At 43.9% G+C, this 22745-nt stretch overlaps 1 protein-coding gene across 6 annotated transcripts in view; it reads right to left on the bottom strand.

The window, feature by feature from the left end:
- Nucleotides 1-22745, bottom strand: part of col18a1b (collagen type XVIII alpha 1 chain b) — a 51183-nt gene extending 28438 nt beyond the window's left edge. The window contains exons 1-2 of one of the 6 annotated variants that reach the window (XM_042079799.1): nucleotides 22405-22745; nucleotides 839-1374 (exon numbers count right to left, since the gene is read on the bottom strand). In XM_042079799.1, coding sequence (XP_041935733.1) covers nucleotides 839-1374; nucleotides 22405-22486 — 618 coding nt within the window. In that variant the 5' untranslated portion in view covers nucleotides 22487-22745. The other 5 variants (XM_042079800.1, XM_042079797.1, XM_042079798.1 and 2 more) reach the window with 5 other exon arrangements.

The following is a 22745-nucleotide window of genomic DNA, read 5'->3' as shown; positions in this document are numbered from 1 at the left end:
GCGTTTTAAACCTATATGAACCATTCCTATTTCCAGAGAACATTGTGTGACTGGCGTCATAACCTCGTATCTCATTTTACGGCTCCGTAATAAACAATTTTTGAAAACCAATGCTAAAATGATGTCATGAGCATGCGACTTTAAGTCGCACATGAGAGAAGTAACGGCATTTTCTGGATAAGAAAATGAAGGCAGTTTAAGGGAAAGTCCACAGGTAAGCTATTTAGGAAAGCATTGAGGAAAGACAAACAATTTGAGTGATGTTTTGTTTGGTTGGCACTAGGCTACGTCGGAACAAATCACCTACCAAAAGCTGCACTCAAACTCGAATCACTCAGTCTGCACGTTATCAATTTTCTTAGCTACTAGACGACTAACTGTGTTTCAGTCCGTTGCTTAACATCACTTGTTATCACTCAATTGACACTGAGGGTGCGCAGTACAATTGGTAATCACCGGAAAACGGATTCAAATTGACTTCACTTGTCTCTATCGAAGTCTGTGGGGTGGCTCTGTCCATTTTATTTTACTGTCTATGGGTAGCTCAGGTTCTAAGCCACTACGCTACCACCCATAGATATTAGAAAGCTAGATACCGCATTGGGTTTCAGAACGTACATGCCGCCATCTTCGTGGGGGCAACTATCACTGGAGGCCAATGGAGAAACAGGTATCTCTGATTGGAAATCAGAAAGGTGTCTCTAATTGCCAGCAAATGTTGCCCATACAGCAATAAGGCGGCCACGTTTACGTGTGCCACCTAATACAACTCGATGGACAATGGAGTATCTAGCTTTTAGTACCACTGCCCCAAAAAGAAAAGTGCATGATGGGATACCTCAAACTTATCTCCATCCTGGGAGCCTCCTTGCCCCACCATGAGGGCCGCCCCTGGCTCCACCACCTGGGGTTCGTTGGAGCGGCTGAACGTCACCACCTTGGGCTCGGTGTTGCAGTTGTAGTAGAAGGAGATTTTGTTGGCGCTGACCGAGATGGCGAAACGCGTCCACACGCCTTTGCTGGTGGTCACGGGGAAGGTGGCGACGGGCTTGTACGCGTACTTGCCCTTGCCGTCGCTGTAGTAGACCTCGACCTGTTGGCCACCCTTTTTCCCGCGGGCCAGCTTAACACCCAGTTGGATCCGCATCTGGGACTTGTCGGTGAGGGCGAAGAGCACGCCGCTGTCTCTGGTGGGCATCAGGCGGAAGAGCAGGGCAAAGTTGCGGTGGAAAGGGCTGTCCAGCCGGCCATAAGCTAGCCGCGACACGGTAGACTTCTTGGAGAAGATGAAAGCCGGGTTATCGTCCGGGTCGAGGGCACGCTTGACCGACGACAAGACTGGGTCCCCCACCATCGCCTGCAGTGTCAGGTCTACTGGGTGAAAAACACACAGGAAATAAGGACAATGTTTCATTTTTCATCATAGCAAAACAATTAAAGATATCAATAAAACATAATGCTATCACTTTTCCCTTATCTATCACATCCATAATAAACAAAAACACATTGAAGCAACAAGAATGCAGCTCTTCTCTCACAAGAATAGGCAGGGGTGGCACTAAGCAGCTTATTCTTTTAATTTCCACATTGTTGCCAGTCATATTCAATCTTTGAGCCGTGTGTTAAAACTGGTGCTTGTGATTGCAGCCTGTGCACAGTTACATCAGCCCTTTATTATTAGTCGTTTCCTTCACACAGCACAGCAAACCCTCCCTGCACAAGCAGAACCTAAAGTTTGGCTTCACACAATGATTTGCCCCAGCTTGCTATCAGTGATTACTGTCCCCCCTACCTAGATTCCTGGCCCGTACAGCCTAGCGACCCACCACTTGCCCTATGTCAACTCCTAATCCCCCTGGACAATTCCATTTCCTATACTGGACTATTCGAACTTTCTGACATTAAATATAGGATTCATGCATTATCATACCGGATATGTAACCATCCCACCTCTTGTAACATACACTTCAGGTGGATTTAAACACCATGTTCTATTCTCTACATCTGACTAACTTTTGCATTTATCATGTTTACAGACCTTACTGTTCTGTAACTGACCCTAGGGCCTAGGCAGATGGGTCAGGCCCTTGAGTCGTGGATCTGCTCAAGGTTTCTTCCTATATGTATCTCCAATTCTAGGGAGTATTTCCTTGCCCCTGTTACCCATGGGCCTTCTTTTCTTTTCTCTGATTGTCTAACACTCTGTAAAGCACCATGAGACATGTGTAATGTTTTGGCGCTGTATAAGCACAATTAAATTGAGTTGTTATACATACATTACACTACATATTGTAGTGCCACCTACTGGTGGTGGAGCATATGCATGAATCTGTGTCTATAAACACAACAGTATCGTATAACGATTCCTTTCTAATATTGCTCTATTGTGCAGCACGTGCAAACAGCATTTCATTTTAATCAAGTGAAGCACAAAGTGAGCCAGTGACTTGACAGGGGCATAGCGAATCAACAGAGGAAAAGAGGTGATTACTATACATAGAGTATTTAACTCCATCTTTTATATTTATTTTTTCCTGACTGCTAATCAGCTCTAAAAATGTCTTCCTAACGATTACGATCCGGTTCCCATGAAGGTCCCTAAAATAGCAAGAGACTGCGGTTCAAAAAAAAAAGACAGTAGTTGAGACCCTCACAGTGACCCACTGTAAAGGTCCGTCAATGTCGGGGCACAAGGGAATGGCAACAGGAAGTCTAAACACAATGCAGCCGTTGGGATTAGACTATGGCAGCTGAGCTAGGGGCTTACCATCATGCTACCACTAAGAGAGAATAAAAAAGATTTATTGAATAGAAACATAAAATGTCCATGAGGGTTGGAGGTCTGTATTGACTTGCAATATTTTTATGTAGTTGATGAGAGTCTATGTGAAGGAAGTTATGCTCAGAATTAACAGAATGCACCACAATTTGGGGGAGTTGTTAAACAACAGCGTCTTTGTTGTTTAACATTTCCATATTGGAAATCATTATAAAAAAGAATACACATAAATATTTATCAGCTTCAAAATGCTGGGGATGTCAGGCAATCCATTGCAAAAGAGTAGATAGAAAATTTTGGAGTTTTAGGTCCAGAACATCTGGTTCTGACTCAGACACACGCACACACACACACACACACGACCATCACCATCAACAATACAGCTGTTTCTTAAATCTGAAATATGAGTTGGCCAAAAACCAAGGGGGATTTCGCCAAGATGGGGGAATTTCTGACAAATGCCATTATTCACATTGGCTTCCACAGCTTACAAACATTAGACGTACATGCTGTTGTAAAAAATTCACCCATTTTCTGGAGATAGCTTAGGTGGTGTACAATACTTAGCAATGCTTTGTACTATGTTCACTTTTGCTAACATTATTTACAATTTACAAGAAAAGGCTATAGAATTACCGAACCAAAAGTAATGAGAAAAAAAAAAGTTATGAAATTACTTAAAGAATTGTAGTTGATGCTTTACAGCATTTAGTTAATGTTACTTATTTTCTTGTTAAACAATGATCTAAAGCCCTACCCATGTGGTACACACACGAATGCAGTTGTCCAGTAGTACCCAAGAGAAGTCCCTGATAAATATGATAAGAATATGAAAACACTCAGTCCTGCAAAATCTGACTTGATCTTGCAGAACTGAACAGCTGCTATCCCTTGACATACAATATATAAAGCAAGCAAGTGAGAAAGCAAGAAGGAAAACATAAAACACCATAGAAACCACTTTGGATATTCCAACAACCACCCACAGGAAATATGCCATAGAGCCTTTAAAACTGCCCTTACAATATAAGACCATTACTTTCCAGAGCCTGGACATTGTCTGCTCAAAGAACTAACTAAAATGGCATAAATGGACAGGCATCAGTGATGTCTGGAAGTGAAACTAACATGCTTCTGGAAGTTTCCCAGCAGCCCTGCAGCTGCATTTGGAAAGGACCAGGGGTCCACTGCAAACTGATCCCCAGGTGGAGGTGGAATATTAAGCCAAAACATAGTAATGAGCGTACAAGAGAGTGTGGGAATGGGACAACCACCCCCCCCCCCCCCCCCCCCCCCACAACCCTCGTCCTTGCCACCACCAAATTTGCCACGGAAGTGTCCGGTATCCATCAACATTCAGAGCATGCCTAGGCCCTGTGGTCATGCCCAGGTCTACGCACTCCTGCCTGGGGGATTTAAGGGCGGGTTGTCTGCTATGTGCTCCAGATGTGCGTCTCCTCAGGGACCAAGCACGCAACAACTGAACCCCCCCTCCCCCACCCCCCAACACACACACACACACACACACACACACATCAGCAGCGGAATGGCCTGACACCTGTAACAGCACAATACCCCCCCGCCACTGTTCCTTGGGGACGGCTGTCTCTCCTCCGTTAAGACTGAGCTTTCACGGGTCATGCTCACAATTAGCTGACATGCCCAGATTTATGTGCATGTGCACATACCTTGTGAGGTACCGTGTGTAAGATAAGCAATGTATCACTTAAGTAAGACACATGACGATGTAGCCCAACATAACTCTGTTACCACCAGAGAATCATTAATCAGGCTTGTATAGGATTTAAAGAGGATCAGGGCTGGGTGTCTACAAAGCCTCTTTACAAATAAGTCATAAAGGGGATTCATTTATGAATGAGAGATTTTTATCAGTCATTTTATTCAAAAGTTACTTGGCACTAAGTATTTTTATTAATATTACCACCTTTTGCAAAATCTCTTTAATCTCATAAGGGAAAGAAGCTGTGAATGAAGTAAGGATATGCAGCTTCCCACAGAGAGCTCACTGAGCTCAGAGATTGAAGGTCAATTACCAATAGTATCAGATTTTACCAATAGTATTAGACTTGTGTACTGGTATCTCAAAGCAAAACACTATGCACCATATATGTCATCCCAACTAACCTGTCTGAAACCTAAACCAGATGCTACCAGGTTGACAACGACATGCTGAAAACTCTGGTTAAAGGTCTGAAGGTCAAACTGAATGTAAAGGGACTGAGGCAGCTCAGTAGAACATCTGTAGTACATTTAGCAGATGTTTATCCATGTCTTGGTATCAACAACAAGCAAATAACATACTAACCAGAAGCTGAAATATCTGGACAGAGGTACATAAAGTGATCAAATAATATATAAATACTGTAATATGATCATCAGGCATTTTAGATGTTTTGAATGAAACATTTATCCCATAAAAGGCAGTTGCATAATCTCTCTCTTTCCTCCACTTTCCTTCCAGAGCAATTAATGCCTTATTTGGTATTCCGAATCCAACCATAATCCATGTTTCAGATCTCTGGAAAATCAGCCAAGTATTACATGCCCTCACGAGACTCATTGCCACCATTAAGCAAATACATCCACAGGCTATGTGTGCTTCATACTGTATGTGTGCAGTAAGTGACTTATGTGAAAAAAAGTCAAAACTGCTTTTTTTTGTGTGTGTGTGTGTGTGTGTGTGTGTGTGTGTGTGTAGGTGTGTGTGTCTGAGAGACAGAGCAAGAGAGAGAGAGAGAGAGAGAGAGAGAAAGAGTGTGTGTGTCAGTGTGTATCTCAGTGCATGCATGGGTGTGTGTTGCGTTATGCTTGTGAGAAAGAGAGGGAGAAATAGAGTGAGAGAGGGATGGAGTGAGAGGGAGAGGAGAGAGGGAGTGAGAAAAAATGCAATAAAGCACGAGAAAGTCACAGACGGCGGCAGAAGCATGTAAAACAACACCCTCTTAACTCAACACCCAGCAGAGACCAGCGGACAGACCCATTACACCACCCAGCAGAGACCAGCGGACAGACCCATTACACCACCCAGGCCAGGAGGGTTCCTTTCCCAAGGGTGGGGGTCAATTTAAAAATGGTGATTGGGGGGGGGGGGGGTAATCCAAGTGGTCCGAGAGACGTAAAGGCGTTCAGACACAGGCCTTAGGCAGCTGGGACAGCTGGGCATCCTCAGTGTATGGCCCGTTGACAGGGTCAGTCCAAACAAACAAAACGGCATGGTAGCTCTCTCTCTCTCTCTCTCTCTCTCTCTCTCTCTCACTCTCTCTCTCTGCCCCCACTTCACTTAAAGAGCTTCATAATGCACCAGGGATGTGAGAGGGCATGTCTATGGAAAATGTAGCAAAGGGCAATGTAAAGCTTTGTAAACAGCACATAGGAAGGGTGGCTGAGTTTATTAGTTCAACACAGCCCAGGGGGGCCTTGGATGTTCCTGGCAGCACAGCCATATTATTAAATATTTTTATGACATATCAGTAACTACATTTCCTATATATATATATTCCTATAGCTCACCATTTATCTGGGGTATACCCAGAGAGACAAGACATTAATAAGAACATTAATGAAGGGGCTAGCTGAGGAGTGCTGGCATCCCACGTATCACAAAGAGCCTAAACGCTAACTAAAATAACTACTGTACACTGTTAATGATAAAACAATCTGCCTAAAGTCAATATGTATCAACAGTGAATACCCAGACACAATGCCTTTGGGTGGATATGGATTCCAATTAGCCAGAGAGCAGCAGTGGACCGACAGCAGGACAAGTGTGTGTTTCAACCTCGCTGTATGTCAAGTGCCTGTGTGTGTGTGTGTGTGTGTGTGTGTGTGTGTGTGTGTGTGTGTGTGTGTGTGTGTGTGTGTGTGCGTGCGTGCGTGCGTGCCCTTGGCCCCTATCCAGGCCCAGTGTGTGTGCTTGTGTGCATTTCCCAGGCCATATCACATCATTGGTCATGGCAAACAGATGCTAGATGTGTTCCCTGGCAGAGTTACTTTTTTTCTTTTTTTACAGCGATTTCTGGCTATCTGACCCTCTGTAGAATAAAGTAGCCTATACAGTGAAGTGCAATGCGAGAGTACTGCTGCTGTTCCGCTGTTTGGTGATTCACATACAAGGACTCACACACAAACAAGCGACAGATAGGAGAGCCACCCACCATGAGAGAGATCTTTCCAAGCATTCCCGGTGACTTAATCAGAGTGAATCCTATTACCCCTTCCCCCTCGCACACACACACACGCACACACTCTCTCTCTCCCTGTCTCTTGAGACTAACACCAGCAGTGTTCCCACACAGAGCCTCTCTGTCAGTCTCTCTTGATGTGAACATCCAAAATGGCTATATTTCTGCTTGTGTGAGAAAAGAAAGACAACAGACAAGAAAATCCCCTCTTTCTGTTAAAGTCACAGCCAGCTCAGTTGGGCGCCTTCTGCAGACCCTGAGTGCCCCCTCGTCTGGGGATGCTCACAGGAGATCCCTTGTTTTGCCAGGAATGCCACCAAGGCCCTTCTCACCACACACACACACACACACAGATATACACACACAAAGTCCCTCTTGCCCTTCATCATATCAGGGCACACAATCGCCACAATCTATGATTCATTGCCAACCCACACGCGAATGCACATGCAAACACACACTGATACACACGACTGGCACGTACACAAATACACACACACACACACACACACTCAGCCCCAACACATGCATTCACCCATTTGTGCATGATCCATATATTGTCTGCACACACACACATATCCACACACACACACACACACACACACACACTGGTGAACACACCATACCAGCACCATTGTTCATGGCTGTTGTCAGCTGAGCGAGAGCGGCCTCCTGCGCCTCACACACGTGGGAGAGTTCTGGCCTGAGAATACGGTGGGATGGGACAGGATGGGAAAGTATACTGGTGCGTGTGTGTGTGTATGTGTGAGAGAGAGAGAGAGAGGTAGAGAGAGAGAGATGAGTTGTGTGTGTGTGTGTGTGTGTGTGTGTGTGTGTGTGTGCGTGTGTGAGAGAGAGAGTGAGAGAGAAAGAGAGAAAGTGATGAGTTGTGTGTGTGTGTGTGTGTGTGTGTGTGTGTGTGTGTGTGTGTGTGTGTGTGCGCGTGTGTGTGCACTGTGCACGCATATATGTGTGTGCAGAGGAGGTCAAGCAATAGAGATAGGCGAAGACAGATTCCAACACCCAAGACACACAAGATGGATAGACGCAGCATAGCCGTGCACTGCGGTGCCTTGCAATGAGACGACAGGTTAAATCGATTCACACCACGCCCATTATCCACCCCACATTCCATAGCATAAGTGGACAGGGCAGAAGCCCGTCTGTGACAGGCTGAACAAGGAGGCAGGAGGAAGAGGAAGATACTGGGCCAGGCAGAGCAACTGGGAAGTTTTCAAGCCCTTTAACTATCCGTGTCAGATAAGACCAAGAGCAGAGATGAATCGCTCAGGTTTTTTTTTTTAGCGAGTCATGGTGTGAGATTCTCCCACAGACCAGCCTGGGATGGCACGCAGCTTACATAAGAATTACATAACAAACAGCCTTATTAGCCCTGAGAAGCACCAACATGAGAAGAGTAGGAGCTTAGCACGAGCAGAAATGCTGATGAATCCAAGGGCAGGAGGTTATGTACATCTTTGTCTGAATCACCCTTCTGCTAAGGATATTGCGCAAATGCACATCGCTATGTGTGTTTGTGTATGCTAATGTGTGTATACATGTATTGTATGCGTATCTATGAGTGTGTGTGTGTGTGTTTGAGTGAGTTTGTTTATACTGTATGTCTGTGTGTGTGTGTGTGTGTGTGTGTGTGTTTGCATGTGTGTGTGTGTGTGTGTGCGCGTCTGGAGTCCGGGGGGTTGGGTTGTCTCTCTCTCTCTCTCTCTCTCTCTCTCTCCCTCTACATGTGTGTGTACATTGCTGTGCATTTGTGTGCATATCTGTGGGACTGCAGACAATGACCAGACTGAGCGATTTTTTAATATTCCCTCCAGTGGGCCGAGACCTGCCTTTGGCACCAACATGAGTTTATAAATCACAGACAGCATGTGGTTTAAGGCTTTTTTCAGGGCTCCTTGTACACACACACACACACACACACACACACACACACACACACAAAGGCCATTCTGTAGGTCAGATCCCTCTTGAACACCACCGCAGAAAGACCAAGGCCAAGCCCCCTGAAACTCAAGAACAACTGTCATGCCATTAAGCCAGTACTACTTCTATGCAGAGCTAACTTCCTCAATGACAATACGGATCCTCAGTAGCAATGGCAAGAGTCAAGAGGCACTTTAAAAGCATGCAATGTTCGCTTCTTTTTATGTCTTTGAATCGGAACATGCTCTGCCGACAAAGTCCATCCCCTAAGGTCTCGTATGAGCCGTAGGTAAAGCAGACCTACGCTGCATACACAGCACTTTTGTCTCGTTACTGAAAGCATGCCTAGAGAATACACGCAAACCTCCACAGTTTTCCAGATGCTTCCACTCTGATTGCTCTCTCTCTTTTCTTCTTCTCTCTCTTTTTCCCTCCTTTCACTCATTCACATTGTAGACAATGGGTCTGGTTTCCTACTTGTAACGACTAATCTAATTTCCACTGATTCATCTTTTTTGTATCCAACAAATCATTCTGGCAATCATCACTCAATGGGAAACTGATATTTATACAAAAAAAAGTTAAAAATGCTCTGCCAATTTTCAATGGGCTTAATGTCTTGTTTAAATGAGAGATCACATCCCACATAAATGATAAATCAGGTCTAAACCTCTATTTTTTTCTGCTCTTTTTTCTTCATTAGAGGGACGCAAAATGAAAAAGTGTGCTCCAATGCCATCTCATGCATAAGATCAGAAGCCATGCATGCAACAAGCGTAATGCAGCTCCATTCATTTCAGTGCTGTACAGTACATACATGCAGCCTAAGCTTTCTGTCTCTGTTTAGTGCATACAAAGGACTACCTTTGCCAAGCCAACCAGCTATCAAGCCCTGCACAAGCAAGCAGTAATGATGTTGATGAACCCTCACAAAGCACAAAAGACAAAGCTCACATGCCAACCGCAGTCAACAAAGCAAATGCCAGTGGACACACCTAAACACACACACACACACACACATCACTAACAAGCCACAGACGTGCTGGTTCAAAATGCATCTTCTCTTTGAGGGCCTTGTTGGGAGATGCATTTTAACCAGTCGCGTTACCTGCACATCTACAACTGGACACGGGCTGGCAGGGGTGCTGATGGGGCAGGCCCTCGGGCAGGGAGTGGCACGTGACGGGCAGCTCACGCCCACCCAGGGCCACCCAGCACGCGTCCGTCAGGGTCTCGCACAAGCTGTGACAGGGCAGGAGAGGAGGGGGTGAGGGCGGCAGCGGAGCGCCTGACCCCGGGCACTCTGGCGCCAGGAGCAGGCAGAAAAACCTCTCCACATCCCGGTGGCACCGCGAGCTCAGAAACACTGCCCAGTCGGCCAGGGTGGCGCCCACCTCCTCCGCCGTGGTGTGGTTCAGGAAGTTGGGCACGGCGAAGGTGCTAGACCCGCCGCTGCCGGACGAGCAAAAGCCCCAGTCGGAGCTCCGCGCCAAGCAGACGGGAGTTACGTCACCGGCAGTCATCCAGGCCGGCACACTGACATCACGTGGCCCTGAGAGCACACCTATACCGGAAGGATTAGTGAACCCTGAATCCAACTCTGCCAAAGCCCTAACACTGACCTCAGGACTCCGAGACCCCTCCACTCCCTTAGATGAACCTCCGTGACCTGTCTCAGCCCCAACCACCAACTGCTCCTCCATCTGTGACTGGTCATTACCCGTCGCCTGCGTGCCCGTCGTCCCCGCTGCGCCGGGCGAAGGCTGCTGATCCCAGCTCTGCATCATCTGCTTGATCCCGCTGGCCACGTCCAGGATCTCCGAGCCCACCTCCGTGATCTTGCCGTCCTTTGTCTCCGCTCTTACCTTCGTCCCCGAGGCCTTGGGGCCCGGAGACGTCGTCGTGGTCGTGACCACGTTCCAAAACCAGGCGTGCAGGGGGCCCACGTGAAGGGCCAGCACTAGACAGAGGCCTAGCCAGAGATGAGAGTCTGCCATTGTGTGGAGCTAACAGTTCTAACAGAGTGTCATGAAGCACCACGACCAGCAGTAGCAGCAGCAGCTAGCTCTGTGGAAGCTCTCTGGACTACTACTAATGCACACACGCGGCACACTGGCCACCGCACAGTCCAGATGCCTCGCAGTCCGAAACTCCCCAAGCACTCCTTCCACGCAGACTCGGGGAGGGAGGAGAGAAAGAGTGAGAGGTAGGACGCAAGGGAGAGAGAGAGAGAGAGACATGGGGACAAAGGGAAAAAGTGGGAGGGAAAAAGAGAGGAGGTAAAAAAAGGAGGGTGAGAGAAGACAGTGGAAAGAGAGAGAGAGAAATAGAGAAAGAAAGGGAGGAGAGAAACAGAGAGAAAGAGAATGCTCCTCATTGGTTAATGCCTCTCAGCTCATATAGCCCCTCCTTGCCCTGAATGAGTGATGAATGTATACATCCCAATAGAGCCATAGCCCACTATCGTACAGAACTTTGTGTGCAACACCAACTCGGGAAAAGGATCAGCTATGCAGACACCAACTATGCCAAGTTTTTTTTTTTATTGTTTCTTCAGTAAACATGTGCCCACAAGTACAAACCCTACAAAAGTCAGGTTGTTTTGTTGCTGAAGAGTCTGCCAAAGGTTTTGCATGTCTCCCACTATATGTATATTGGTAAATCAAAATCAAACACGGGATTCATATTTTCCAAGTTGTGTTTTTGCAGTTGTCTAGGGATGGTGGCTGGTAGGAAGAGCCCAAAACTTGCTGATCGACTTTGACCTGGAGGAGGAAACACACACTGCTGCGTGGCCAGTCCTTGTGTGTGAAGAATGCCGATTAGAAGAATGCCCCTTAAGGTCTTGACCTTGCATCCCCTCCAATTAAAATGGTGGCAGAATGATTGGTGGAGCTCTTCTGCAGCTGTTGCTAGGCACCACTGGTCCATGTCACTATTACGCATGCACGTGTTTGGTCATGACACATCTTGTGAACACCGGTCTAACAGAATAACGGGAAATGGGGAAGTTCAAAAACTACCCTGAAAATGTAATGACTTTTCATTACAACATGTCCTAGTATAGGGTCATTTCCATGTTGTAACACTAGCCATGTGCACTTGACACCTCTGATATTGATTGGTGAAACAAAAACAGGAAATCCTCCCTGATAACGTTGCTGGCACTTACAAAAGCTTTGATCAGACCAAAACAGCCTGCCCTTGTCTCACCACTGTTTTTCTCCCCTCTAGAGAGAATACTTCTTCTTCTTCTTCTTCTTCTTCTTCTTCTTCTCCACAATGCGTCTATTCATGTAGGACTGTGCATTATCATGGGTTGAAGATGAGGAGGAACAGCTGAGAGCGTGTCTGATTAGGCCGATGTTTCTCCCAACGTCTCCAAGGAGATGGATGACATCATCAGAGTATAGCCGACTAATTAGCTAGAGCTGAGTTCCCACACACTTAAGTCCACAGTGCCCAACTGGTCACTTCACAGAATCACCCTGTCTAAATTCCTCTAACACCCCCCCCCCCCAAAACTCCCTGACCTCCCACCTCCAGCTGCCCCCTCCCCAACCAAAACTCCCCCATCCAGCTGTTCGCCCCAAGACTTCCCACAAGTCACTGGTGAAGGCCAGCTTAGCAGCCACACAATTAGCCTCTCTTGTCTCTCTCTCTTTCTCTGCCTGTGTTTATCTCTATCTTCTTCTATATTATCCTCTCTTTCATCTGTCTTTCTTTCACACACACACACACATCATATACACAGACATTCATGTGCATTTCCACCCATACAGAGAGAAAGACAGAGAGAGGGAGACATACAGTATCTATTCACAGTCATATATTATGCATTATGAACACACTCTCTTTCTGTCACATGCACACACACACACACACATACGCACGCACACACACACACACACACACACACACATACGCACGCACACACACACATACACGCGCACACACACACACACAGACACAGACACACACACACACACCTCTCTATCACCAAGCCTGGTGAACCAGCACTGGGCCAACTCCAGGGCATGCAAACACAACGCAGGAAAATAGCGTTGGAGGAAGCGAAGTAATGCGTTTAATGTGACTCTGTGTGTTTGTAGAGCGAACACGGGTCACTAACCTCTGCTCTCGCTGGATATAAAACAAGCCACAGGCATGCAAACATGTGTGAGGCAGGACGGCACGCTGGCAACCCACACACGTGTGTCCTCACCACAAACACACACTTCGCTGAACCACAGGACAGGCCACTAGGGATCCTATGTCCACACAGAGTTCTCTCACTCTGTGGAGAGACAAGCAGGGATGTAGACATGATTTGAAGACTGGTGGCAGATTGGAAGCTAGTCAGGATATCCTGTCCAGTACTTAGAAATGACAACCAGAAAGGATTTATTTATTTTTTGTCGCCTTGTGATATTTGCCAAGGCAATATGAACAGGATCACTGATAACAATATGTAACATGATTCTGCTTTCATTTTTTCTGTACACGGAACTGAATTTAATCAGCATACTACTGCAAATAGGATAGATTTGAATGATGAAACGTTTTGATTAAAAGTTTATAAGAACCTTACTGCCATTGGTTCTAACTGCTTAATTTTGTCTGAGATTGTGTGTATTGTATAGTCATTTCTACTAATGCATGCATATTCCATTCTAAAATTTCCCATTCATAATAAACCCCTGGTTAATTGCCATAATATGCCATACAGTAAAGACACATCCTTGGCCCTATCCTTTTCAATGTTATTCTTAAAGTGTTTTTCAGGAAACGCAATGTATAGCTTTCCATATTTAAACTTAAACTTCTTTTTCATGAAGTCATGTATCCTAAGGAAGTAGGAACCATTTGCTACTGATATCCTGTTTCCTTTCTTGTTTGCACCAGCAGATGGTAAGATCTGTGCTATTGTGTGCATGCCCACTCTATACAGTGGCCTTCCACAGGTCCAACAAATGTGGCCTTGGACGCAAACCTGGTCTATTGCACCAGCAGTTAACTGCTGCAGCATTACATCAGTGTTGTATCCACTTGCATTGCACTTGGTTTGGCTTCGCTTGGCTATCATTTCGCCAGTCTGCTTTGTTCTGGTTGTTTTTCTCTTTTTTTGTTTTCAGACATTCCTTTTTTTACAGGGGTGACCAGGTCCATGGGCTGACCTCCCACGCTAAAAAACAAAAGGCCAGCGCTGGCTACGGGATGAGTACGAAGCGAGAGAGGACGGATATCTCTTCCTGTGGTGTGTGCTTTCTTTCCCTGGCTTTCCTGCGCCTCACAATGATGATGAGTAAAATCTGTGGTGCCACAGGGAAATGGCTGGAAGGGGGAAGTGGAGGATGCAATCCCCACACCAACACCCCCACACTCCCCTCTCTCTCTCTCTCTCTCTCTCTCTCCCTGTTGTGTCTTAGTTTCTCTACTGCTTGTGTTTGACTATGCTATGTGAGTGTGAATGTGTGTAATAGTTTGTATGTGTCAGAGTGTGAGAGAGTATGTGCTTATGTGTCTGTGTGTGTATTTGAACGAGAGAGAGAGAGAGAGAGAGAGAGAGAGATAGGGAGTGTGTAAGTGAGCGCCATGTGTGTGTTTGATGCTGTGCATGTGTGTGTTTCCCATTATAAACATCAATCTCCATTAACTCCAATCTTTGTGTGTGTTGTTTGATTGTTTGTATGTGTGTGTGTGTGTGTGTGTATGTGTGTGTTTGAAATCAAAAGAGAAAAGTCGTAACTTTTATGCTTGTGATATATTGATGAGTCTATCCTCTTTGTGTACATGTAAATACTTTGTTTGATAATTCATCTATTTAAATTAAATTGATTTATGTAGCTGTATCTGTAAGTGTAGGCATGTAATATGAGTTTAAGTATTTTCTTCTTCTTTTCTTTATACAGTACAGCACTAATGCTGAAGCTATTACCGTCCTCTTAATAGCATTACCATATATCCTTTTATTTGATTTTCCGTTCATTAATTAATTTTATCTTTATACCAATATTAATGTAAAGTTGATTATTAACATGTTATACCTGTAGCTTTGGCAACAATGACTTCCTTCATTCATGACAATAAAGCACTATTTGATTTGACTTGATTTGAGAGAGAGAGAGAGAGAGAGAGAGAGAGAGAGAGAGAGAGCATGTGTGTATTTTCCCAATCTCCATTAACCCTGATCTTTGTGTAGTGTGTGAGTGAGTGTGAGTGTGCGTGAGAAAGAAATGGAGAGAGAGGACACACACACACACACACACACACACACACACACACCATTGCCATTTGTGCTGTGCGTGTGTGTCTATGGGCATATTATGTTATATGCTTGTGTTTGTGTGCATGTGTTTCCCAGTGTCTCCACTGCCCCCTCCTCTCTCTGTGTGTGGTGTGTGTGTGAGGTGTTCTGTTTCAAACGGGTGGTCTGACTCATTCAGGCAAGCAGATCTGAAGCTCATAACGAGTCCCAATCTGTTTAACTGTGTGTGTACTCTCACACAAGCACTCTGTCCAGTCTCAAACTACCAACCCCTCGGGGTCTCCTCAACACATGATCTCTAAATACTAGGGCTGTCAAAATAACTGATTCATTTCGATTAATTAATTTGAGAAAAAATAACTGATTAAAAAAAAATAGTGCAGATTAATCGATTCCGTATGACCTTTGACCCCCGAGCCATTCTAGTTAGTAACCATTAGCCTGTAAAATGAAGGAAAGAGAAGAAAATGTGCTGCCTAGATCATTGATTGGAACATTTACTTTTAAAAAACGTCCCGATGGTGTTGATGAAAATAAAGTGTTGATTAAAATAAAGTCCTCTGCAATGTCTGCAGCAAGGAATATGCATATCACTGGAGTTCGTCAACTCTAAAGTCGCACATCAATGCAAAGAAATAGTGTTGACATTGAGGGGAGTGTTAATTTATTTTCATTGTGTCCCCTAGGTTATATCTGTGGCCTGAAATGCCTTGTATGTGAAAAAAAAACTTCTTCCCGAAGCACTTTTGAATTTATTTCCTCAGCATATTAGGTCATATCATATATTATTAAGGCCATTATTTGAACAGTGAAAATAATAATAAAAGAGTTTTTGAACTTTAATGTCACTAATGCTGATTATTCAATGATTAATTTGAATTTAAATATTTAAAATACTTTCACAGCAAAAATGATATATGCGATTCATTTAGATTAATTAATCACAGAGTATGTAATTAATTAGATTACATTCTTTAATCGATTGACAGCCCTACTAAATACCATTATGTCATATGTACGTTGCCTTAGTGGTTGCTCTATAGAGAACGGTCTTGCTCTATAGAATGTTCAGGCTTTGGTCTCCAGAACAAAAAATATAAAACAAAAATCAAATAAAATGTAGCAGTTTATATTCAACAATCTGGTTTCTTTGCTACGAGATGGAGAAAAGTGGCCAGCTTTGAGCAAATTGAGTGAAAGTCTTTTTTTCTGTGTACAAACTGCTGAATGTATCAGTTTTTTAGGCACTTTCACTCCCTCACAGTGCAAGGGAGGGCTTCAGTGGGGTCATGCTGGATGATTAGTTGAAGTGGAAACAGATTTATAGAAGGCTGTGTGTCATCCAAGCAGCTGCCTACTAGAACCACTGAAATAAATCCAGTGAAGATAGCAGCAGACACCAATTGCAGAACCACACTGCTGACAGAAGGATGTGATGCATTGGAGATAATGGGACATTTGTGCCGTGGTATGTTCCTCTAAAAGAGTTATTGCTTTGAAATCATATTATGTTACAGTTCAAAGTGAATTGTGTGCTGACAGATAATTCTGCATTGATTAATTTTGTTCGACAACTGATACATACACAGACCATTACTGGCCATTACTCCAGCATGGGAGTGCAGAAATGTGTTCACCACCTATGGTGGGCGCAGTTACTGTATGTACATTATTGTTTCTTACAGTAACAGGTGGATCGGGACCCAAAAGTGGGTCACGGAACCATTCTGGGTGGGTCGCGGAGCTTGTGCGTAAAAAAGAAATAAAACAATCACCCATTTTAAGTGCTACTTTGTCAGATCTAATATCCTAATATCCTGAAGACTTCACAAATGTAATGCTAAACATCAGCATGTTCCAAACAAGTAGGCTTACAGGCACTTCGCGTGTCTTACCATGTAGCTCACCTTATCTGTTGGCTTGAACGTTAAAAAAAAATATGGGTCGCAACTAAATGGAACATGGGAAATTGTGGGTCCCCAAGCCAGACCAGTTACAGTAAGAACCACTGTTCTACAATAAACTAGCGCCATCTGCTGTCTGAAGACAGAATAGATTATCAGTTCTCTCCCTATGCACATTTGAAAAAGTTCAGTTTGATAAAGCTACTTATGACTGTTTTATTACAGTTTTTGCCCATTGCTTACACACTAAAATCGAATGCTTAGACTAAAGCCTCAATACCTGAACTTCTTGTAGCATACTTTAAACACTGTGTAACCATAGCTTAAACACATGTTCTGCTTTGCACATTGTTTGCAATTCTGCAACACACTTATTGCAAAACACTACACATAATTTCTTACATTAGACACTTTGTTCAAAAGTGAAATCTCCTGTAATCATTGAGAAAACACTTCTATTCAAAATGCAGGCACAGAGAAAACTGAACACCAATCAGTCTGAGGCTTAGCACTACAAACAGACTTCAGGCAAGTTATTGTGTACCTGTTCAAGTGTGTACTTTTTCTTTTTACTTTTGTTTTGTAGCTACATTTTTTATTTGTTTAGAGTACATTCACTTTTGTTGCAAAAAATGTCAGTTGATTACTGCATAAATTCTACTTTTGAGTTTCACAGAAGACAGAGAATCTGAGAAAATGACAATAAAAATAGAAACACAATGACTGCAGTGTTTTATATAAAACACATCAATGTGTTGCTGTTGATTTGAAAGAGTAATTCAAACGGTGCATGTGTGTATGATTTTGTTACATTTTTAGAAAGGATTGTTGAGTTTCGATTGCAGTGTTTCATTTTGGCATAGATGTGAGTTGTTTATCTCCAAGTGCTATGTCTTATTTGGCTGTGTGTAGAGTTTTGACATAACGAGCCACATTTTGCAAAAAGCGTGTAAGCAATAGGCAAAAACTGTAAAGTTTAACATCATTCAATACCATCCTTGTGCTTGAAACCTCAGAGAGGGTTTTGTAAAGTGGCCCTGTGCAGAACCTCCACAAGCATCTTCCTTACTTGTTGATTCCAAGCCATACCATAAAAGCTAAACATTTACCCGGCCATACCATTAGCTTAATATTTACAGAAGTGGTCTGTATACATTGACTGAAAGTCTGAACTCTCACTAAATCTCATCTTCTACTCTGTATCTGTGAGAGATCTAAACACATGTACACATGTACATTATTTATAATTGCATTATTTAATTAAAATATGTAAACAATACTGTGGTGGGACCGATTCAGACACTCCTAGATTAAAGTCTGATGTCTCTTGAATGGTTTTTAGATGCTTCCTACGATTTAATTGGTATCTAAGTAATTGTCTTGGAACACTGAGGATGTGTTTAACATACCTCAATCATGAGATGAGAGGCAGTCGAGGAGAGGAAAAACCGAGTGAGGGGAAAGAGACGCCCTTTACTCACAGGAACAGTTGCTGTGGTATTTATGAGTGGGTTCCCCTTGGCAGATTCGCTCATCCCAATCTACAATACTGCATTCATCATAAAAAAGAGCAAGACATAATGGCACACACACACACACTCAGATGCATGAACGCACACGCACACACACACACAAACATACACACACACGCACGCGCACACACACACACACCATACATACTGTACGCACAATCAGCCATTTGTTGCTATAGACAACGGCACAGTGGCTGCATTGAGAGTCACTGAGTGAGACAGCTGTTGAATATCTTGAAATGATTCCCAGCCAAATGACTATTAAGTAGCGTTTCCAAGCTATGGACTGTGAACTCATAAAATAAACACCGTATACAACGATGAGGGTCTTCCTAAGAGCTCCCCTCAGAACACTGCCCTCACTGAGGCACTTTTAAGATAAGAGACGAGACAGTGTGGTCCTTTAAATGATTAACTGTACTGTATATTGAATTCCTCATTCTAAACTCCAAACAATCCCATAAATACTTAGAACTCTGGAAGGGAATCTAACAAGTGGTTGTAGTAGAATACACTGTAACTGCTGCAGAGGATTCCATCGAGGGCACAAATAAAGAGAGGGCGTTTAGACTCGAGACCCATCAGATTCCAAAGCAGGGTGATTGCTGAGACACAAACTTGGAGACAACTGGTGAAGAAGAATCCTCACTGAAGGACTAAACTAAACTGCTTATTCATGAGAGATAAACAAATGGTCAGACAGTTCTATGGACAGGAAAATATGTCATCGTAATCACTGGCTCTACATTTCCTGTCTCCCCTCTCTCTTTCGCACATAGACATGCAGATGCAGAGACACACACATATCTGCAGATGCGTACGTGCACACACACACACACACACAAACACAGTAGCACACATCTCTCACAGTCCCATCACCCTGAAAAGCACTTGCTCTGTCCACTTGCTTTGTCTGTGCAATTCCTCAAGCGCATAATTGACCCTGTAAAAAATCTTTCCCCGACTCTGAAAAAAGGGCCTTTTCAAAAAGCAGTTGGCTCCTCTCCTCCTGCTCTCTCACTCTCTCTGTCTCTCCTTCTTTCTCTCTCTCTGTCTCTCTCTCTCTCCTGCCAGTCTGTCGTGGTGGCATTGCAGCGAGTGGACCCTGGCCACATGGGCCGGTTCTGTCCCGTCTGAGGGGAAATTAATTGCCGATTTCCTCCAGCGCTCGTCTGGCCAGTCACGCTTGGCGTGAGGGACACCGGCCTCGCAGGAGAAAGGAGATTGTATCTTTCATGAGAACGTCCCAACAGTGAATTCCTGATGGGCATTGCCAGCTTTTTTCCTTTTCTTTTGTCGAGAGCAAACACTCAGTCCTCTGGTGATGTAACGCTTGTTAGGGACTGTCTAATTGTCCCCCTGTCTGTGGTTCCATAAAAAAGAGTTTGATTTCTCTATATGTCACCTTGGAACAATGTCTGCATGCTTTCCAATGTGTCTGTCTAATGAATTCACATAGGTATGCAGCCTTGAAAAATAGATGATGCAAATTTGTAATTGAATTATCACAATTCATATCATAATAATTAGATTACAATTCTTACATACTAAAACAATTATTTATTTAAACAATTTCCCCTCAACAGGTCTGTGCCCACTGCCATAAATACTCTATGCGTATGAGGGCCCTATTCAATTCATGAAGATGGTAACAGGTGCTTCCAACCACAGCGAGCACAGCTGGCAGTGTCTTGGCTGCCTTTCATTGGCATCACACATTACAGGTGGCCTGGGTCACTGAGGACAGAAACCTTAAGACTGTTGAGGAGTATCCCGCCCAAACAATCCAGGACAAAAGAGGCAACACAGTGTAATCAGATGCACAGAGCAGAACATGTTACTTACTGTAGTTCAAACTAACCACTTCACGAACAGTTGACCACACTATTCTTCTTTGGATACTTTGGAACTGGTTACTCGTTGCACACAGTTTTACAGCATGTGACCATGTAGGTTAATTGTACAAGTACAGAAGTGAAATGCATCAAATGGCTTATAGAAGAGCAATTGGTGTGTGTGAGAAACTTGCATGTTGTCACAGGTCTCCACAACAGCTGTGATTGAGGAGAGGAAAGGGTCTGGACGTGCTCAGAATATGAAATAAAAGCACAGTGGTAAAATCCAGAGCTTTCATTTAATAACACCTCTGTTTGGATGCCGTTCATTATATCGTCTGCGGACTCGGACCTCAAGGCAAGTTTCCACTGTCTGTGGATAAGAGACTCCATAGATGGCACTTACCCATGACTCACAAGCAATGCATTTTAGAGGTTTGACATCACTGATAATAACAAATGCTATACGTTGTTCTCTTCAGGACAATTTTGATCTCTCGGGCCATCAGTGTTACATTACTTAAGTTATGTTATGATTATAATTTTAGTATGCAACCAAATGCTTCTTCAGTCAACCAAGAGCCCCTTCAGAGCTTCTGTCATTAAGTGTCAAAACTACCAAAGGCCCCAAATATTTCTTGGTTTAAAACAACACACCAATTACACAATCGATTGCACCGAGACAGTCTCTGGCACAGGGAGTTCCTCATTGAACTCCCGTCTCTGATGAAGGTGGCGACACTGAATCAGGTCAGCCTACAACGACAATCCCAATCAATTACTGTCAGAGGAACCAGACAAACAGCCAGTGATTGCTCTGGGTCTGAGCAGGGAGTGGGAGACAATGTGGCCGTTTAGATCAGCAGAGTTGTTAAAATAAAGAGCGGAAAGCAATGCTGGCATGGGACTGCAAGCAGGGCGGCCTGTTTCCAGCAACAGCAGTCCATCCGAGCCGGGAGAGGCATGCCTGAGAACCGACAGCAGCACTGATGTCATCTGGATCTTTTTTTTTAATTTACACACATATGATTGCCAAGATACACGCAGAGACAAATAACTACTAATGCAAACACGCATGCACAAACAGACACACACACACACACACAGACACACACCACAACTGCAGATGCGCGTTAATAGGCATAAACAATTTTATGGACATAAACTTTCAAACCACACACACATCTGCAGATACACACACACACACACACACATACACACACATGGAGGAAATGCCATTTATGCAAATAAACTTCCCAATGCAAACTAATTCTCTCTATTACACTATTTACAAGTACATAATGTATAATGTTTAAAGGCTTCTAGAGTTAAATACGGTAATGGTAATTTGCAAAAAGTATTTTCCAGTCAAACTTCATCTCAGATGAGATGAGCAGTAATAGGATCATCCAGGCATAACGTTTGATGCTCCACTTCACCTGACAGGTAGCCTAAGTAATCTGAGGTGATCTGCGGCTCTGCACCAATGAATAACCACTGAGAAGATTACTGGAAAGAATGTTGATTGGGATGTGATAGCTTCTGTTAGGATATTTCAATAATATATGAATAAAACTTACAAATTATGTAGTGGAAGTAAACTGGATACAGTTCAAGAGTTTTGTTCTTTCCCACACAGAGGGACAAACTGTGTCTGTCTATTGTCCCGTGAATGGTGAGTCATTCAAACTAGCCAACAGACTGTGGTCACCCCCAGCTTTCCCATTGTTGTTTAATTTGTACTTAGGCTATGTTAAAGACAAAATATGCAATAAAATAAAAACCTGGTCATACAGACAACTGAACAGAACACAGAACAGTCGTCAGAATTTAAATGTACTAAACCTCTGTTTTCTTTAATTAACTGTATTTAGTTTATGCTTGATATCAATATGACAAGGTGAGCTAGTTTGCTGAAGGGGTGCTAATAAGTTGCTTACCAGCCGCCTGTGCACGTGCCGTCGACTTCATGAGGAGCAGGCAAACGGATAACTTCAACACCCATCTAAGTAAATTCAGCATGTCTCCCTTTCTGATACTGTGACGCTATTTTGAAAATAAAAATAATTATGGAGTCAAAGTGGAGTAAATCTTTCGGATAAAACTTCTGGTCTGCGCATTTTACTGTCTCTCAACTGTAGCTCTACAACCTCTCCTGTTGGCTGTCAGCTGGCTAAAAGATGAGATGTCCGTCTGATGGAGATGCTCCAGCGGATACTGAACTGGAGTGGCGCTCTATCTCTCTCACACTATCTCTCAGGCTTCCCCAAGGAGACGATGG

Source organism: Alosa sapidissima, chromosome 23, assembly GCF_018492685.1.
Source record: "Alosa sapidissima isolate fAloSap1 chromosome 23, fAloSap1.pri, whole genome shotgun sequence".
NCBI classification, from domain to species: domain Eukaryota; kingdom Metazoa; phylum Chordata; class Actinopteri; order Clupeiformes; family Clupeidae; genus Alosa; species Alosa sapidissima.
Note: the sequence above shows the minus strand (reverse complement) of the source record. Positions and strands in the feature narration are given on the sequence as shown.